At 39.3% G+C, this 18,750-nt stretch overlaps 1 protein-coding gene across 13 annotated transcripts in view; it reads left to right on the top strand.

The window, feature by feature from the left end:
* LOC127578716 (remodeling and spacing factor 1-like) overlaps positions 1 to 18,750 on the top strand; it is a 208,060-nt gene that overhangs the window by 132,186 nt on the left and 57,124 nt on the right. For all 13 annotated transcript variants that reach the window (XM_052031065.1, XM_052031077.1, XM_052031072.1 and 10 more), the window contains exons 4-6: positions 11,364 to 11,468; positions 14,166 to 14,208; positions 16,410 to 16,485. In XM_052031065.1, coding sequence (XP_051887025.1) covers positions 11,364 to 11,468; positions 14,166 to 14,208; positions 16,410 to 16,485 — 224 coding nt within the window. The remainder of the gene's footprint in view (positions 1 to 11,363; positions 11,469 to 14,165; positions 14,209 to 16,409; positions 16,486 to 18,750) is intronic.

Here is an 18,750-nt window from a genome sequence, read left to right on the forward strand (position 1 = left end):
TTTTTGTGATTGCATCCCTGTGAAGTGCCTTGAGCTGTGTGAAAAGCTATGCAAATATAAATTGTGGTTGAAGTTTTAGGATCTGAAAAATGAAAGATTAATAAGATTTTTAATAGAATCAGACGAGAGGGGAGGGAAAAATAACACAAGGAAGTATGGATGGAATGGTCTGGTACCTGATTAAAAGAAAGCCAGGAAATTCAGGCTGCTTTCTCTCCAATCCATAATTTTTATTAATTTTTCTTTGTTGGGAACTTAATAAGCTGTCTATTTTCTTACTGTCAAACTTTACCTCTCCCTCGCTTTCACTTCTAGTAAAATATGTCCTCACTTATTCAATTCTAATCAGGAGCTGTGTGCTTGAAGTACTTTATTTTCATTAATGGGACGTGAACAACACTGGCAGAACCAACGTTTTTCATTCATCTCTAATTGTGTTTGAGAAGGTGGTGGTGACCTGTCCTCCTTGTTCTTTATCTGTTCTCTTCACATACGATGAGAAGCCTACTGTGTGTTTGAAACAATATTAATTTTTAATTTGGATTCCTTGTTTAAAAATTTGTCTTTAATCTTATACTTTATAACATCGTATACAGTAAAAGGATAAATTAGTGAATGAATCATATCACATTATAATTTTTCTTAACTGTTGTGTTTTTTGACCATTTACTTTGACTTCTGTAGTGAATACACATTTAGCAAAATTGGCCGAGTAGATGTTCTTGACGTTTGCAGAACTCAAAACTGTTCAAACTACACCCTATTTAGGATTTCCAGAATGTCAAGAGTGGATGCAATCTAAACAAAATTTTCAGGCACAACACAGCCAGTCAGAATAAACAAAATGATGCTGATGATGGGGAATTCTGTTTGATCAGTAATTCCCACTTTGGTGGTGTGACTGACAGTTTGAGCAGAGATTATCTGAAGACCATCAGGCTGTAACAGATCTAATCTACTTTACTTCAGCAGGTTACAATTTACCAAAATGTTTATTCTCTGCACCTGGAGCTGAACATTTCAAACCACTTAATGAACAACTGTCTGCAACAGTTTCTTCCTTTCTTTTCCTTTAGATTTGGTGCCAAACACGAAGTGCTATACTATCTATGTAAAAAGTTAAAGCCCGAAAAGTGAGATGGAAATATTCTTGGCATTGTAAATGCATAACTGCATTTTCACAGCTTCACCGTCGACCTTCTTTCTCTTGACAAAATTGTCTTGCTGGATTGTAATGTGGTTTCCTGCAGATAAATCCCATTGCAGTGCAATGAAAACAGACTTGCATTTGGGGTAATTTAGATTGCATTAAATCCTTTCCGGTCATAGACAGTTTTATCGTAACTTTGAAGATAGTGTAGTGAAAAATTTAGGTAGTAAAAGTGTGATATTTAATATACTTTAAGCATATAATCTATTTCCTACTCACCCAGGGACTCTGAAATTACAGAATTACGTGTATGGATGCTTAATACATCCCTGCAAAATGTTTCTTTCTACTATCTTATTACCATAGAAACTTTACACAGAAGACCTTAGAGTCATAGAGCAATACAGCATGGGTACAGGCCCAACAAGTCCATGCCTAGCTCGTCCCAATTTTCTACATTCAGCCCATATCCCTCCAGGCCCTTCCCTCCATATACCTATCCGAGTGCTACTTAGATGATTCTGTGGTATCCGTCTCAATCACTTCTGGCAGCTCATTCCATATACTCACCACCCTCTGTGTGGGGAAAAAGTTGCCCCTCAAGTCCCTTTTTAATCCTTCCCCTCACACCTTAAATCTATGCCCCCTAGTTTTGGACTCCTCTACCCTGGGGGAAAAGACTGTTACCGTCCACCTCTCATAATTTTAAGCACTTCTATAAGGTTGCCCCTCATCCTCCTAACATAACAAGGAATGAAGACCTAGCTCGGCCAACCTCTCCCTATAACTTAGGCCCTTCTGTCCTTGCAACATCCTCGTAAACCTTTTCTGCACTCTTTCCAGTTTAACTACATCTTTCCTGCAACAGGGTGACCAAAACTGTACTCCAAGTGCAGCCTCACCAACGACTTGTACAACTGCAACGTAATGTCCCAACTCCTATCATCAGTGCCCTGACTGATGAAGGCCAGTATGCTAAATGTCTTTTTCACTACCCTGTGAAATCGGGTTATCCTGGCTGTGCCTGTCAGAAAAGAGTTATCTAACCTAATCCCAACTTCCAACAGTATATCTGAGGCCCTGCAGCTTATGGCTCTTCAAACAAGCATTCAAGCACTGGTTAGATGTGATACAGGTTTCTGCCTCTCACCTTTCTGGGCAGTGAGTTCCAGAGCTCTACTGGTCTCCAGGGTGGAAATTTTGTTTTCCTCATCTCCCTGTAATCCTCCTACAATCACTTTCAAACCTGTCCATCCTGGTTTTTGATATCTCTGTTAAGGAGTATAGGTTATTTGTATTTACTCTATTTAAGCCACTCATTTATTTTATAGCTCCGTGAAGGCTGTAAGCCCTCAGAAGGCCCACAACCTTCTCGGTTCCAAAGAAAACAATCCTATTTTATCCAGCAGACTAGAGGAACAGCTCCTATTCTGCCTGCTAACATTCAGCCTGGTGGTATGAACATTGAATTCTCCAACTTTGGGAACTACTCCCCCTCTGTTCCTTTTCTGTCTCCTCCTGATTTACTTGCCCCCCCCCCCCCAATCACCTACATATTCCTCCCCCAGTTCCCCTCATCCACCCCACTATTCCCCTCTGCCCTCCCCACCTCCCTCCCTTTGTTCCATGCTCCACTTATAAGATTTCATTATCTTCAGCCCTTTGTCACTTCCACCTTTCAGCTCCCAACTTCTGATGCTATTCCCACTCTCCCCTCTCCCACCTGCCTATCACCACCCCCACCCCCAGCCCCACCTATTGCAGCTCTTGCTACACCCCTTCCCTCCACCTTTTTATTTCTGGCCATCTCCCCTCTATCTCTCAGTCCAGATGAAGGGTCTCGACCCAAAACATCAACTGTCCATTTCCCTCCATCGATGCTGCCTGACCCGCTGAGTTCCTCCAGCATTTTGTGTGTTTCTTCAGATTCTAGTGTCTGCTGTCTCTTTTGTCTCCATCTTATCCAATCTTTCCTTAATTGCTGCAATTGTAACACACCCATAAATCCCATCTGCGATCTCTCCAGTGCACATCTCACCTTAAAAGTGACCAGAACTGCTGCCTCAAGATCAGCATTTATTGCCCTTTCCTCATTGTGAAGGTGAGCTGCCATCTTGAACTACTGCAGTCCTTCTGGTGAAGATTCTCCCAGAGTCTAGGGAACTCCCAGGGTTTGGACCCAGTAACAGTAAAGGAGCAGCAAGATACTTTCAAATCAGTATGGTGTGCGACTGAGGAGAATTTGTAGGTGTTTGTATTATCTATGTCCTTTTTGATAACCATGCTAAATCTAACTGAACTGGGACCAAAGTTCCCTGTCCATTGACCCTCCTCTCTGCTTCATTCCCTAAAACTAAATGCAAAATTGCCCCCTGTCTTGGGCTTACTGCATACTGGCTAAACATGGTTTGCCTGAATGCAATTTAGAATTTGTGTTCTGCATACCTTTTTTAATGGATTCATTAGCTTGTTTTTATTTTAATATTGGGATCCAAAGTTGGCATTGAGCGATTTCAGGGGATCTCATTAGTATTCAGTAACGTTAAAGCGGGGATTGGAATCCTGAAGGCACTGTTATAAGAGAGATGATGATTTATTAATTCAGTGTTACCTTCCACACAGTAATATTGGGAATATTTGTTTTAGATGAATGGATTCATTAAAATAAGACATTAACAAGGTAATGTACTGCTGTGTGGAGTGCTGAGGCAGGAGCCTGTTGTTTCCCCACTGCGCATTAGCTAGCTTCCCCAACCTTGCCCCATCCTCCCACTGATGATAACCATTAGGAGAAGAAATTGCGAGATATTTTACGCAGGGTGAGGGAGGAAGTGGAAGCATTGGTTCACGACATTGACGTGACGAAAATGATGCATGAAGTTGATGGTGTTTGTTGAAATATATCAAAGAATTCCATTACAAGGATAGTATGGTGTTCAAAACTTGGCAGCAACGTTTTGCTCATAGCTCCATTTTCCATTAAGAATGAGGTTGACTTTTTGACCTTGCATTAGATGTTACATTTGCTGAAAACATAAAATGGACATTTTTGTTTTGTGTACGTACTTTGTTTTCTGTGATGCAAGTCTTCTGTTTGATTGACACGCAGGGAAGAAATAAGAGCCAATGCTTACTGGCCAGATCGTTGGCACTGATGAACAATTAATTCAAGACTTGAAAAGAAAATTGAAAAATAACAATAGCACCCTTTGAAGGCTGTCGAAGAACTTTCATTTCTGCCAAATTCAATTGTAAAACTGTTCCTCTTGGATTTGGAGATGTGAGTTCCTTTGGCAAAGCTGTGTCCTGTAAATTATGTTGATTTATCCTCCTGAGAGTATTCATACTGTGTTCTTCCCATTTCAGAGATTTTTCTTTCCGAGTCACAAAACTAGGGAAAATGACAATGGATTTACTCTGTGCCAATGATAAGTGGATTGTTTTGATGGATAGATTGTATTGTTTTGTTCCCAGCTCTCACTGGAATAAAGTCACAGGTTTCAATACAGGTGAATTATCACAGTAATACGTTAGCTTTTCTTTGCTGGGTGTAAAGGAAAAAAAATGATGCTGATTCATTTTATTCTTAAAATAGTCTGACTCAGAGTAGGTTTGGACAGGGAACAGAACATAACTCTAATATTCATTAAATAATCCTGGACAATATATTTGATTAGGAGTTGGTTTTATTTCTCTGTGTCCTTTTCACCATGATTTTGTTCACTCTAACTTACAAAAGGTTGTGCAAATGAATTATTTAATGAGAGGGGCACCTCTCTGTCAAAAATGTAATCTCCAGAGATTCAAATACCAGGTCAGACAAATCATCTAATTGCTTGAGGAATCATTTAGCTTGAATTTAACTTGTGTTCCAGCGAGGGCAGGTAGCAACCTGGGGAGTGCTGTGTAATGCAATTTCAGGGAGTAGGCTCTTCTAATGTGTAAAATGGGACTGAAGGATGAGTACTGCGTTGCAGCTGGTACTTCAGGGCAGAATTCGTCTCAGCTGGCAGTCTGACCAAAGGGGAGCACAAAGTTGAGCTCTTGTTTAGTGAGGTGGGAGATACAGGGCCATTTTGTCAGGCCTGAAGAAAAATATCAGGGATGTTACCCACTTTTCCAGATAAATCAGCTCTATGACTGCAAAAAGTATTGTGAGTCAAAAGACCGTGTGATGCCTCAGTGAGTATGGCACTGATTTGAGAGGAGGGGTATCTGGAGTATCTGATGATGACTCTTTCTCTCCACAGGTTTTGACTGGCTTCCAGAAGTATTGCCAGCAATTTGCTTCTATTTCAATTTTTCTGCATTGTTCTCCATTCTGCATTTTGTCTTTACAAAATGGAAGTTTTCAATTCCAATAAAAGAGGATGTAGTTCTTATCTCATTAGCCTCTAAACTCTCAGCAATGCTGGCTTTTAACAACATTATGTGATTTTTTTTTTCTCTCTGTCTACTCATTTAATGGCGACTTTAGGCTATTTAGGTTAAATGGTTTATTATCCCTGTGACGAAGGAATATAATATGACTGCGGTAAAGATACATTGCACTAATAACTCCAATATTAATTGCTAGGTTATTATAATTTAATGCATCTATACTTCTGAATATATATTTTGCTGATTTTTATTCCCCGCCCCACCCCCCCCCCCCCCCCCCCAATCTGCCACACCAGCCAGTTATTGATGTGATGGGATGTGGAATTGGAGACCTGAGGTGCAGTAAGTGGGAAGCACAGGAGACTTTGGACCTTTTCCCAAAGATCTCCGCCAATGGGGATTTTCCTCCAGTCACGGCTGGGTCAGTTGTAGACTAATTGATAGAGATGGATTACAATAATTATTCAACGACCAGCATGATGAAGAAAGACCAAAGGGACTTTGATCTTTTCTCACCAAACATTTCTCACTCTCATGCATTAATGTTCCAGTTACCTTCAGGCCACTGTTGTAATTTTGCCCTTTATTCAAATCTTATCAGATTTAATGAAGATAATCAGAATGAAAAATGAACTAAACAACTTTTAAACAGAATGCACGTACAATGTGTTGGGTCTGCGCAGCATACTGTATGCGTAGGTAGGGAGATCCCAGATGTAGTAGTGGGGTGGAATTAGTGAATTTCAATTTTGGTATGTCTTTGTGCAGATTAAATTGAAGTATTGCTAATCATTCTACTTGAAGCTTTTCATAGGAAACCTTTACAGAATCTTGGTAATGCTCTGTAAAATTATTAATGTCTATAGGCAATCTCACCCAGGTGAGAACAGAGAACATTGGAACACGAGAGCATAGTACAAGCCCTTTGGCCCACGATGTTGTGCTGACATTTAATCTCACTGACCCTTCCCTCCCACATCGCCCTCCACTTTGAGGGTTGCAACTTTTTGATTCAGCCTGCACCTTATCTGAGTTGTTTTGTTGTCGCTCAATTAAATTGAGCAATTACCTTGGGACAATGACTTTTTAATCATAACTGGGAATCGAGATTTGTATTTGATGATGCAGAGGAAAGGGAAGATGGAACAAAGGGGAAGGTTTCCAGTCACGTAGAAAGCAGAGAGATTAAATGACAGAAGGACTGAGTGCAAGGTAACAAAATATGAAAGGATTATTTTATATCGAGATGTAACGTTTAATTACATTGCTTTTGTCTGTACAACTTAGAACTAGGGGATTTGCTACAAGGTGATGGCGTGGGTGTGGTGTCCTGTCTTAATAGCCTTGGGTATAAACATGAGGATCAAGAGGCAAGATTGTCCTGCATCCCTTGATTACAATACAGGCATCAGGATACCTATACTGTCTGAAGATGCTGTCATTGCAAACTATCCTGCATTTAGCAGGAGGATGGTATCCAGAGTGGTTAGCTCGAGGTAAAGCGAGTCTATACCTTGTGTTGGGAGAGCTGTGTTGTGACTGGAGCAGGTGTTGTTGGTCGTTCTGGAGGTGAGTCCTGATAAATGAAGGAAACTCGGTTCTAATTTTACCAGATCTACCGGAGGCCGTTACTGGGGGATTTGGGTTGTGGACGAGGTGAATGAAATTCGCAGGCCATCCAGAAACCTCTTCCTAAGATAGTGGTGGCCAGTGTCAAAAACCAAAGCCCAAGGATTTGGATACGGTGTTACAAATGGATTAGGTCCTGCCCCAGTGGTCAAGGTCAGTGAATACATCTTCAAAGTTCCAGTCACACTCATGGCACTGACAGCCTCATGCCTGAGTCAGCTTGCACCCCACCCCCACAATGACATCACAAGCTACCACTGTCGATCAGAACTCAAACCAATGTTCATCTCCTTCTCCTTCACACATCGAGCACTGTATAAGCCTCAGACTTGCAGTCCGCAGATGCCCTTGCCGCCACCTTCTCAATCTTACAATCAAATGGTTTGCGTGACTTTTGCTGCACGCTTCTGTCTCGGTTGCAGCAGGAACTAATGCAAGTGGAACGTGGTATTGAGAGTATCCTATCCCACATGGAATAATCCTCATTATCATTACAGTGGTCGTTAGATTCTTGGCCAAAGCCAAGGATGAGACCTGGTGACAATTTGCTCATGTCTAATCCTGCATCCCGTTTCACTCGCATCAGACAACAGATTTTTCTTTAAAAGATGCAGATGAGCACCAACCTTTTTACTTGCCATCCCCTCACCCTCTTCCCACAGCACAGCTCTATCCTTGTGCCCCTCTCTTTTTGGACATTGAAAGACTATAATCTGGCCAGGCAGTGAAAAAATGCAAAGGGAGTAAAGGTAAAGATGCTGCATTGTTTGATTTAACAATCTCTGTCACCAGTTCAGGGATTAACATTGCAAATGTTAGATTAGAAGCAGAATATGTTCTTGCCAATTGTCCAGGTTTGCGAGTTTCAGCCAAACCAGGGGAAGGGATAGTATGTGATGTTTGGCAAAGCTCAATTTGAGCTCAGAACATCACCTCAATTTCTGACTGGGCACAACACAGCCTTCTAGATTCTGACTGCCACAATTTTAGATAATCGACTTTGCAGCATTTTTATTTTAGATTTCTAATGTTCCTTCCAAAATCCTTTGATAATTCAGGTTAATCACTCCACACTGTCACCTCCTAGGCTTTAGTAACCTTGCACATTATCCCATCCGTCACTTAATCTCTCTGCTTGCGATGTGACTGAAAAGCTTCCCTTTTTGTTTTCCCTTCCCTTTCCCCCTTTGCGTCATGAACTGCAAGTATCTCCATTCCCACTTACGATGAAAGCTCATTGTCCTGAAACATTAAATCTGTTTCTCTCTCCTCAGATGCTGCTGGATATGCTGAATATTTCCAGAATTTCAATATTCATCTTGTTCTCAGTTCTGATAAAGTTAATGCTTCAGATCAATGACCTATGTTTGTCTCTTCTTGGTTGCCTTCTAAATTCCTGACTACTTTGAGCATTTTCTGTTATTTTTCTTATCAGCCTTTGAACTGCAAGACTTGCGATGGAATGTCAGCGTGCTATTGTGAGTCAAATAACTGCTGATTAGACCCCTAACAAATGCTACAGGGCTCCAATTTGGCTAAAGTTAGCTGAACCGATTTATAATTTGCACTTAGTCCGCTCATTCAAAATTCAATAAAACCTGAGACAAATCAGATTTCTTCACACATGTTATTAATTGTAACAGAAATTGGAAGTTGTGCAATGTGTTTCGCTACAGTTGTTGCAGGTTAGTTTGTTCCCTCTTGCACAATGGCCTGTTTTGTCTGAGAGATAATAACTAGCACTCCTTATCCTGTTTATTGGTGAATGTGTTTGAGACATTCCTTACAGACCCATGATCACAATGTGCATGATGGTTATATTTTTGCAGTACTGCTTGGTTAATTTGTAATTTAAATTGCATTGGATCCTTTTGGCGTTAAAGTGTTTGGGATTTTATATATTTAAAGCACGTTAGTTCCGTGAGTGTTTGAAAACAGTCTTGATGTGATTTTTGTACTCAGTGTGAACACAAAATGGGATTCCGAATGGCACTTTACTTGCAGGGAATTGGAAACACAAAATCCATGATTTTCCTTAATGCTTATCAGTGGAAACAAAAATCGGTTTGCAGGTTGATGATTTTCCACAAAGTAATTCCCACTGTTAATGCTCAATATTGAAATCATTACTTGTCAATGCCTCCATTGAAATACCCTAAGAAGGAGGTTCTGTGTATACAAAAAAAAACAGATTTGTACATTCAAAACAAAAAAAAATTTATGCGGTTAGAAAAGGGATAAATCAGTGTGAGACGGAGCTGCACAGTGACTATTGCTCTATTATCTGAGGTATTCAGATGGGAAATAGGACTAGCAAATGGGACTAGCTTGGATAGACATGTAAGAGCCTGTTTCCCTGCTGTAGGATTCAGTCTACCACATTTTCTATGCCAGTCTGAGTAACAGTTGTCATTTAATACTGCAGCAATGCAGTGACCACTTTGTAGTGAATGCTCGTACTTATGTTCTGGCCATATTATACCTCTGTTGTTGTAACCTCTTGAGGTTTGACATTAAAATAAGAAGACTTGAATGAAGAGCAAATCAGTGATCAGTTACAGGTGAGATAAAATTGGCTTCAGTGCTGCATATTGCTTCAAGTTTTTGTTTGCATTAATGTGAAAAAATTGCATTAAACTACTTTAAATTTTGGAGTGCAATACTGTGGCCACAAAGTGAAAATACGGTGCCTTTTTTTGTGATACTGTTTTCAAAATCACTTAGCTATTTTCAGAAATTCATAGAGCCTGCAGCAAATAAAAGTTAAAAATGAAGGCAACAGTTTAAAAACACTCCATGAAAGATATTCCGATTAATTGTAGAACCCCACGTGTTTTGTTTCTAGTTAAGTGGATGAACCAGTTTCATCCTAACCAGTGAACCACCAGAGGAAGTTAGAAGCAAATAAGATGAAGAGTGTCGACCCGACACGTTGACTGTTCATTTCCCTCCATGGATCCTGCTGACCTGAGTTCTTCCAGCATTTTGTGTGTGTTGCAAGTAATTCAGTTTCTGTGTGAAGGAATAAAAAGGCAGCTGGTTCACTCCTGCATTTATTCATTTAACCACTTGAAGATATTTGACTTTAACTTCTGCTGCTGCCTTCTGGCCAATTTAGCTGTCAAGTTAGAAAGAATCAGTTTGTGTGTAATTGTGTTGCAAGTACTTCTGAGTGTTTATTTTTCAATGTTCTGTAACTTTACGGTTCAACAACACACTGAAGAAATCTCAGTGAAATCTGAAAGAGATAATGAAGTTTGAGAAATACAACGTGAAAAGACTGCTGAAATTTAAGCAAAAATGTCAAGTGAGCAGAGAAAACCTCGAAATTGTGCTGTCCTTGAGACAATCAAATGTATTTGCTTCAAACAGTGGAGGGCAAAAATAGATGGTGACACACACAGTGCAGCTATGGTGAAATCACCACCTACTTATTGTGAAAATCAGAAGTTGTTAGCCCATGAGGAGCTGTAGAATATGGCTAGGTAAGCAATAGTTGCACCTCTGGTCACACGTCAGTGTAATTTTCAGCTGTTGTAACTATTACACTGAAACTGGTAACTGTTACTTTAAAGCTAGTTTTTTCTTTGTCCAGATCCCCATAAAAATAATATGATGTGAAGGGTGTCACAAGGGCAATATATCCTCGGCACGTACCATTGGCAATGCACATTGGAGTTGGCCTGTGATTCGTGAAGGTTATTAAAACTCTCAACTCCTATCAGCTCAATAGCTGGATCCATTATGCAGATCTATCAGTAACATTTAATCCACGAGAGACAGTCAAATGCTCAAAATGGATCTTTTTTTCTCTTCTAATATTTTTTTCATGTTTGTTTAAAGGAACAACTTTGATCAGAGCACACGCTATAAGGTGTTGGTCACCAATCTTTAAAAAGCAAGGGCATAGAAGTTGGCAAGTCAGATCTTCCTGCTTTATTGCAACTCCTGGGACTCTTCACAGATGACTGTCTGAGAACTCCATTGAGATTTGGGTCAAAGGCTGAAAAATCTTTGCAAAGAAGATCTGTAGTCAGTGGATAGCTTTACAGCGTTGTTATGATGCTAACAGTAGCCCATGAATTCTATTAATCCAGTCTGTAACTTGAACCCAGAGAACAGGCTTTGTTTTGTTTTAATGTGAGACGTACACATTTTATAGCCTCTCGGTTTTGTAATGCTGTAATTTTTCTCCAATTTGTAGAAGCGTGCCAAAGGCCAAATGCTATTTGATCTAGTCTGTGAGCACCTCAACCTGCTGGAGAAGGATTACTATGGTCTGACTTTCTGTGACTCTGAAAGTCAGAAGGTAAGTAATATAATTCTATGTATCACTGCAGGTGTCTTCCTTGGTTTTCTGAGAAACACTGTCAACCATGCAGCAGTGCAACATATACATGTGGCATTATGGTTGTATCCATGCTGTTTGATGAAGAAAAAAGGACTTTCATTATGTAGTACCTTCCACAGACAAATTCCAGATAAGGATTCCAAATTGTCCAACAGCCAGTGCAATATTAATCACTCCAGTATTGTCAGATGTATAGCAGGTTATAGTGTCATAGAGCGTGGGTCCTTTGGCTAACTTAGTTTGCACCGACCAACAACCACTCATTAACATTAATCCCATTTTATTTTCCCGACTTTCTGATCATCTTCCCGCCCCCCCCCCCCCCCCCCCCCCCAAAAGTTTTTACGACTCACAGAAACGTAGAAAACCTACAGCAGAATTCAGGCCCTTCGGCCCACAAAGTTGTGCCGAACATGTCCCTACCTTAGACATTACTAGGCTTACCTATAGCCCACTATTTTTCTAAGCTCCATGTACCTATCCAAGAGTCTTTTAAACAACCCTATCGTATCCGCCTCCACCACTGTTGCCGGCAGCCCATTCCATGCACTCACCACTCTGAGTGAAAACCATACGCCTGACATGTCCTCTGTACCTACTCCCCAGCACCTTAAACCCGCATCCTCTTGTGGCAACCATTTCAGCCCTGGGAGATGTACACCCTGGTGTGATTAGCAATATCCAGTTAACCTAACAGTTTACACACCTTTGGGATGATGGAGGGAACTGGAGCACCTGGAGAAAATCCATGAAGACGGAGGGGAAAAAGTGCAAACTCCACACAGAAAACACCGTAGGTCAGGGTGGAACCTGGGTCACTGGAATAGTGAGGCGGCAGCAGCAATCATATAAGAATATCATGCGAGGTGTGTAATGTACGGTCTGTCATGCTTGGATTCAAACTGGGACAAAATTCAGAGATAGAGACGCTGGATAATTGGATGTAACATTGGATGTTTATGTACATTTAGGGATTGTTGGAGCGTCTTTCTGAAATATCATTAAGATATTCATTATCAAAAGTGTAGAGGATTGTATTTGAACTCTATTTAATAGTTGTCATGGTTATAAAATGATTCCAAAAGCAAGAATCTATTTTGCACTGGTAAAACCTCATGGAAAAATAACCCATCTTGGGCCTCTTCATTCCAATTCAACCTACCCAATTTTTTTTTGATTGTCTGACTTCAAAAGCCAACTAATGCGAAAATAAAGTCTCCCAGACCATAACAAAACACAGGTCCCAAATCAGAGGATTGGCAGAGAATTCAAACACTAATCAGCCACCAGGGAATCTGACTGTTGTTGCAGACAGACATTGGTAAAATGAAGAAAGAAAATTACTGTTTGGGTTGATGGCTTCTAACTGCTGTCACCGAACAAGCATTTGGAAATGATTTTCAACGTAGTTCATGTTACACACTGAAGGGACAGTGTGGCAAATTAGCCCATTATTTTTATGTTGCCACCCTGAGCCAAAATTTAATTTCTTCCTGCATATTTGTGAATGAACTTGAGGGTGATTGAAGTGCATGATTACTAGAATGGGGGAAAAAAAGTCCAGATTTCTAAACTACAACTAATTTTCTCCCTATGTCCCTCCTTCCATATTTCTGTTGATGTTGCTTTTGTGGTGTGGAGTGGTTTACTGCAGTAGTAATTATCCTGCTGATGAGGTCACACTTGGACTCTGAGTATCTCCCTCAGTGATATGTGTAATACCATTTGGAGAATTACCAGTGCAAACTCAAAATGAGTATCCAGTAAATAGGAACAATGTGGTTTTGCATGGTGCACCACTCATAATGGAACAACAAAGCTTCATGATAACTGTAAGCCCAGCCTGCCTTAGAAATGGGATTTATTTTTAATTGCCTTTGGGAGCAATCAGTGTAAATCCATGAAGGCAGGATTGGAAGGAAGTCTGCTTAAAAGAAAAAAAATAATGATTATGTGTGGATGTGCATCTTTTCTTCCGATATTATTTCCTTTATAATTGTACATATTTTGGGTGTTTCCAAAATATAAATTTGCATTGTTGTCCTTAAGCTGCATGAATGTTGCCATTCATAAATCAGCTATCAATTAATGAATGGAGACATTTTTTAACCACAAACTGCATATTCAAATATTTTTAAGGTTTTAGTTACAAAAGACACATGCTTCTAATTCCTGAAACAGTGCATAATGCCAGATTCTTCACTTGTAAGAGTTGTGCCTCAGAATTGGTCTCCTTGAAGCAATCACAGAACTGTGATTTTTTTTTATTATTGCAGTAAATGTATCTGTCTGTATGGAGCTAAACACATTTTTAGGGGGGGAAATGTTAAGCAATCAGTTGTTTTCTATTTATGGCTGACATTCAAATAAAAACTGAACATGAAGCACCGATTCCCAAGTTATAACAGGCATCTATGTTTTGTTCCAAGAGGAAACAATTTGACAAGTTGTATTTATAGAATAATGTAAATGCTTAGCATTATCCATGCAGTGGTCAACAATTATAGGTTTAATCAAAAACTCTGTAAATACTTTTAACTTTAGATATTGTAAATAATGTTGGTCAGGGGCAATTACCTCTTCATGTGAAAAGTAGGTGACTAGAAATATTTATGTCATGTTTTTCTGATTAAACATTTTTTTTATTATTTTCAGAACTGGCTGGACCCTTCAAAAGATATAAAGAAACAAATTCGAAGTGAGTCTTTCATACCACTCTTTTGCCAACAATTCACATAACATCAATTTATTTAAGGTGCACTGAGGAATAAATTCAATTTTTAACCTCCATCTTCCTTTAACATTCGCCTTGTGCACACAATTTGATGTGTGATTGTTCACGTGCTCAGCAAAACCCACTTATTGTCACCTCTCTTACAAGCATGTCTTTATTTGTCACCATCATTTAAAGTTATCAGGTAGATGCTATAGATTTACTGTCCTTCTGGAATTGATGCTGTCACCTTGTGATAAATTCCCCTCTATTGTCAGTCTTCTCAAATCTTAACACATGTCATTTTCTTTTCAAATTTGTACATCAACTATTCTGTTGCTTTTAGTTTTCTATTTTGGCAGTGGTTCTAATTAGTTTTAGAGCCATAGCATTCTACAGTACAGAAACAGCCTTTGGCCGGTCATGTCCATGTTGACCATTTTGCTCATCTACACTAATCCCATCTGCCTGCATTTGGTCAGTATCCTTCTATGCCTTGTCTATTCAAGTGCCTGCCTAAATAGCTCAAGTGTTGTGATTATATCTGATTCCACCACTTATGGCATTGAATCCCAGTTATCGACCACTGTTTTTAAAAAAAACAACTTTCCCCACAAATCGTCTTTAGAACTCCTTCCCCTTGTCCTAAGCCTATGCGCACCTGTTTTGATCAGTTTATTTATCCTCGTATGCTTTCTTCAGATGACATCTTGTTTTTAAGAAAGTTTAGTCCAATCTGATGCCCAGTCTGAAATCTTTCAATGTGCATTTGTCTTTGTTCCCTATGTGGACTGCTGTACTCTGTGCAGATGGTGCACAAGAGTGTAGAGCTGACATGGGTTTGATGGAGAGATTATGCTGCAGGTTGTATCGTACATAAGAGAGTCTGAACTAAATTTATCCCCAGAGTTATTGAAAAACATTGTTATCTTTTCCTGTAACAGAGCAACAAGACCATGTCGTAAGGACTTTTGATTCCTCTTGGACCATCCTTTTGATCAAGTAGATATGGGCAATAAACGTAGGCCTAACCCAAATCCCTGGAATAAATAAAAGCTACCATACAATCCAGCCTGAAGATTATCTGAGATTTGCCTCTTTGAAAATTTAAAATAGAAAATTCACTATTTTTCTACGATAAAGGAAAGCAAAATAATGTACTAAGATATGAGCGCAATAAGTTGGATCTATTCCGTTGATGGGTAGGTTAGTTATATTCTTTAAAATTCATTTTTGTTTTGAAAATTAATTTCTATTTTGAAACCATTGATCTGGAGCCTTCAAACATTAACCTGTATTAATTATTTCTAGCAACTATTGAATGCAGTCGGTCTTCTATTACCATGTAATTTAGTCTGCAAATTTAAGTTACAAAATCTGATTGTAATTGACTGCAAATTACTTGAATTTAGCTATAAATTAATTTTCCATTGCATGATATGTTGAAAAAAGGCTTTGGAAAAACCTTCTAAATCTTGTTTAGTTGTTTGATAGGAAAAAATATCCTACTCCGTTTAAGTGTAGTGGAAGAAGTAGCAGAATAAAAGATGGTTAATTAAACATGAAAATCAATTATTCAAGTATAATCATTAATTGCTTACAGATTACTTCCATAATAAATCTGAGAGAATAGCACTCTCCATTAGAAATCATAAACTGGATTAAAACATGAATTGACATACCTCTGCAGTGTTCAACACTAAAACAATGCACTCCCAATGCACTCAATGTACATGGACCATGAGTGTTGGAATAAATCATTCCACAGCTGCTGATTTCACACAGCAAGTCCATAGACAATGCTCTCTTCTTCTCTTCTTCACCTATGGAATGTCTGATGGGGCTTAGAGGATAAAAGTTAATTATAAACCCTTCTTTTATTTTTATATATATCTTCATTTTTTCTGCATTTAAGGTACTGTACTTCTAACCTTGAGGCAGAGTTGCAATATTCTCAAAGCTCTTTGCTAATTGCACTTGAGTAAGCAACACCACATTTTATTGTGTGTGATTGTAATTGAGTTTAAAGATTTGAACGTGCACCAGCTTTGCATTGTGTGGTCCATTCAGAGGCAGGCTCTGGCTTTCATTACGCAGTAGTTACAGTCAAGTCTATGAGGATAACTTGCCTTTTGGATTGTCCTTATTATATATTCCATATTGTTGGACTTCCTTTTATTCTGCAGGTGGCCCTTGGCATCTTGCATTCACAGTGAAGTTCTATCCTCCAGACCCAACCCAGCTCTCTGAAGATATCACAAGGTAAGCTTAACGATTGTTTGACTCGTACACATGAAGCTATTTACTAACTTTATACATTCATGTGATCCAAATGTTGGTGGCAAGGGCAACATGGTCTGTCCCTATAAACTCTTGAAAAGGTGACAGTGAGCTGCTTTCTTGAACCATTGGCTGTCTGTTTTCATAGCTGTTTGGATTTAACAGAGTGGTTTCCATGGCCACTTCACAATGCAGTTAAGAACCGACCACGTTGCTGCGGCTCCCCTAAAGGCCATTAGATTTTTACGACAATATGGCAGTTTCACCATTGCTTTTGATGTATCCTTATATTGGATTTATTGAACAAATTCTCCAGCTTGCAGTGAGAAGTAGAGGAATGGAGTCATACAGCAAAGAATCATGCCTTTTGGCCCACTATGTCCATGCCAATCATCAGTTATCCATCTGCACTAATTCCATTTACCAGCACTTGGTCAATTGCACGTTTACATCTTTCTAAAAGGTTGTGAAAGAATCTGCTTCCATTATTCAATCAGAATGACACCAGACCATTTATCCAGTAACATAACCGCTATGCTACCTGGAAATATATTTGAGTATAAATTTGATCTTTCTTTTTTATGGATGCACACTTTTCTCCATCAAATGGTAACTTTTTTTAAAAAAAAGTCTTTTAATAAAGTTTTTGTTGTTTGATAGAGGACACTTCCAGAGTCAAGAAGTACATAAAGGAAGTGCTTCTATTAAGTCAGTCGTTCTGCTTTAAATATTCTCTCAGATGTGGGGGGAGAAAAGGGAGTAAAAAGATGCATTTTCAAGATGTGTCAGGGTCTCCTAATGTGAATGTCTTTGCTTCATAGTGCTATTTTTTATTTTAATGTGTTCGGCTTTCCCATGACTTTTTAAATTCAATCTGTTTCATTATGAATCATGAAAAATGTTATTTTTTAAAATAGGCTGAGGTGAACTCTTTTAAAGCTGTGTTTTTAGGATAAACCAGATGCAAGTCACAAGTGCTGTAACATGACACAAAACAGGTTTAATTGATGCCTTTTCAGAGTGTCAGCTTTTGTTTTCACATTGTTTTTTTTTAAAGCTATGTTCATTTGTTGTAAAAACTTGAATAGATGCAATGAAGACAAGAACTTGCCACTCAGAAACCTAGAAATTCTAGCTGCTGAGAAATTGAATCAAATTTCTAGGAGAGTATGTTTCTGTTCCAATTTGGGCACAATTAAAGAAATAGGAAGACAAAAAGAACCCATTTTTAAAAGTGTTATCAAATCACTTCTCAATCGTCAAACCTCTTAGCTAAACCAGCAAGACCTGTGGGGCTACAGAGGTTTGTATGCTTCTTGTGTGATAAGACTGCTGGAGGTTCAACTGAAATATTACAGTTGAACTGCGAGCATTCCCCTTGCTCCCTCCCACTCCACAGAGTCAGGAATTTTCACTTTGATAAAAGTGCATCTGTCAGTGCAGCTGAAACATTCAAAAATCCACTGAGCTGAGTCAAGTGCAAGAATGTGTGTAAAGCATCACTGAACAGTGAACTCTTGACCTTTTGAGTTTGCACTTGAATGCTTAAACTGTTTTAAGTGACCAGGATTTCCCCCAGCCTCGACATAACTTGCTAAAGCTGCTTTAATTTTGTCAGAGAATTGAGCAAAATCAAGTAAAAGGTTAAACCTGAATTATTAGGTACAAATTTAAAAATGTGCTTTGAACATAAATTATCCATTCAGGTGAAATCTTATTCCTGACCAGTATTTCCCTTGCTCTTGGTGAAGATGTGTGGTGTTTTCATCAGTCCTCTCAGAGCTACGTGGCATGGTGGCACACTGCTATTTAAATTTGCTCTATGAAGTCAGTGAGCCCTGTTTTGTGTGCTGGGAAATATTTTCCATTCGGGAGTCTATTGTTTGAATTTGGAGCTTCTGGTTCAGATGCAGCACAACAGAGAGAAGCTGTCACGATTTAATCACAGCCTCGGGCCAAAACTACCTATCCCCTGCTTCCTCTCGCTATATCAGCATGCTATGTTCCCAGCTCGGTTAACCAATAACACCATGTTAATGATAATTGTCCTGCTTACTGCTCCCAGAGCCAGGAGGCAGGATGGACTTCAGTGCCCTTGGTCTGAGCTGGAATTGAATCGGGTCCCCAAAATGATTTGCCAGTACCCAGCTGATCTGTGCTGCCTAGTTCTTTTGATGGTATTTGACGAAGGTTCTTATTTTGTCAATACTGGAGCTGTACTGTGTTATGCCTGACTGGTGAGTTTAA

This window comes from Pristis pectinata, chromosome 16, assembly GCF_009764475.1.
Source record: "Pristis pectinata isolate sPriPec2 chromosome 16, sPriPec2.1.pri, whole genome shotgun sequence".
NCBI lineage: Eukaryota > Metazoa > Chordata > Chondrichthyes > Rhinopristiformes > Pristidae > Pristis > Pristis pectinata.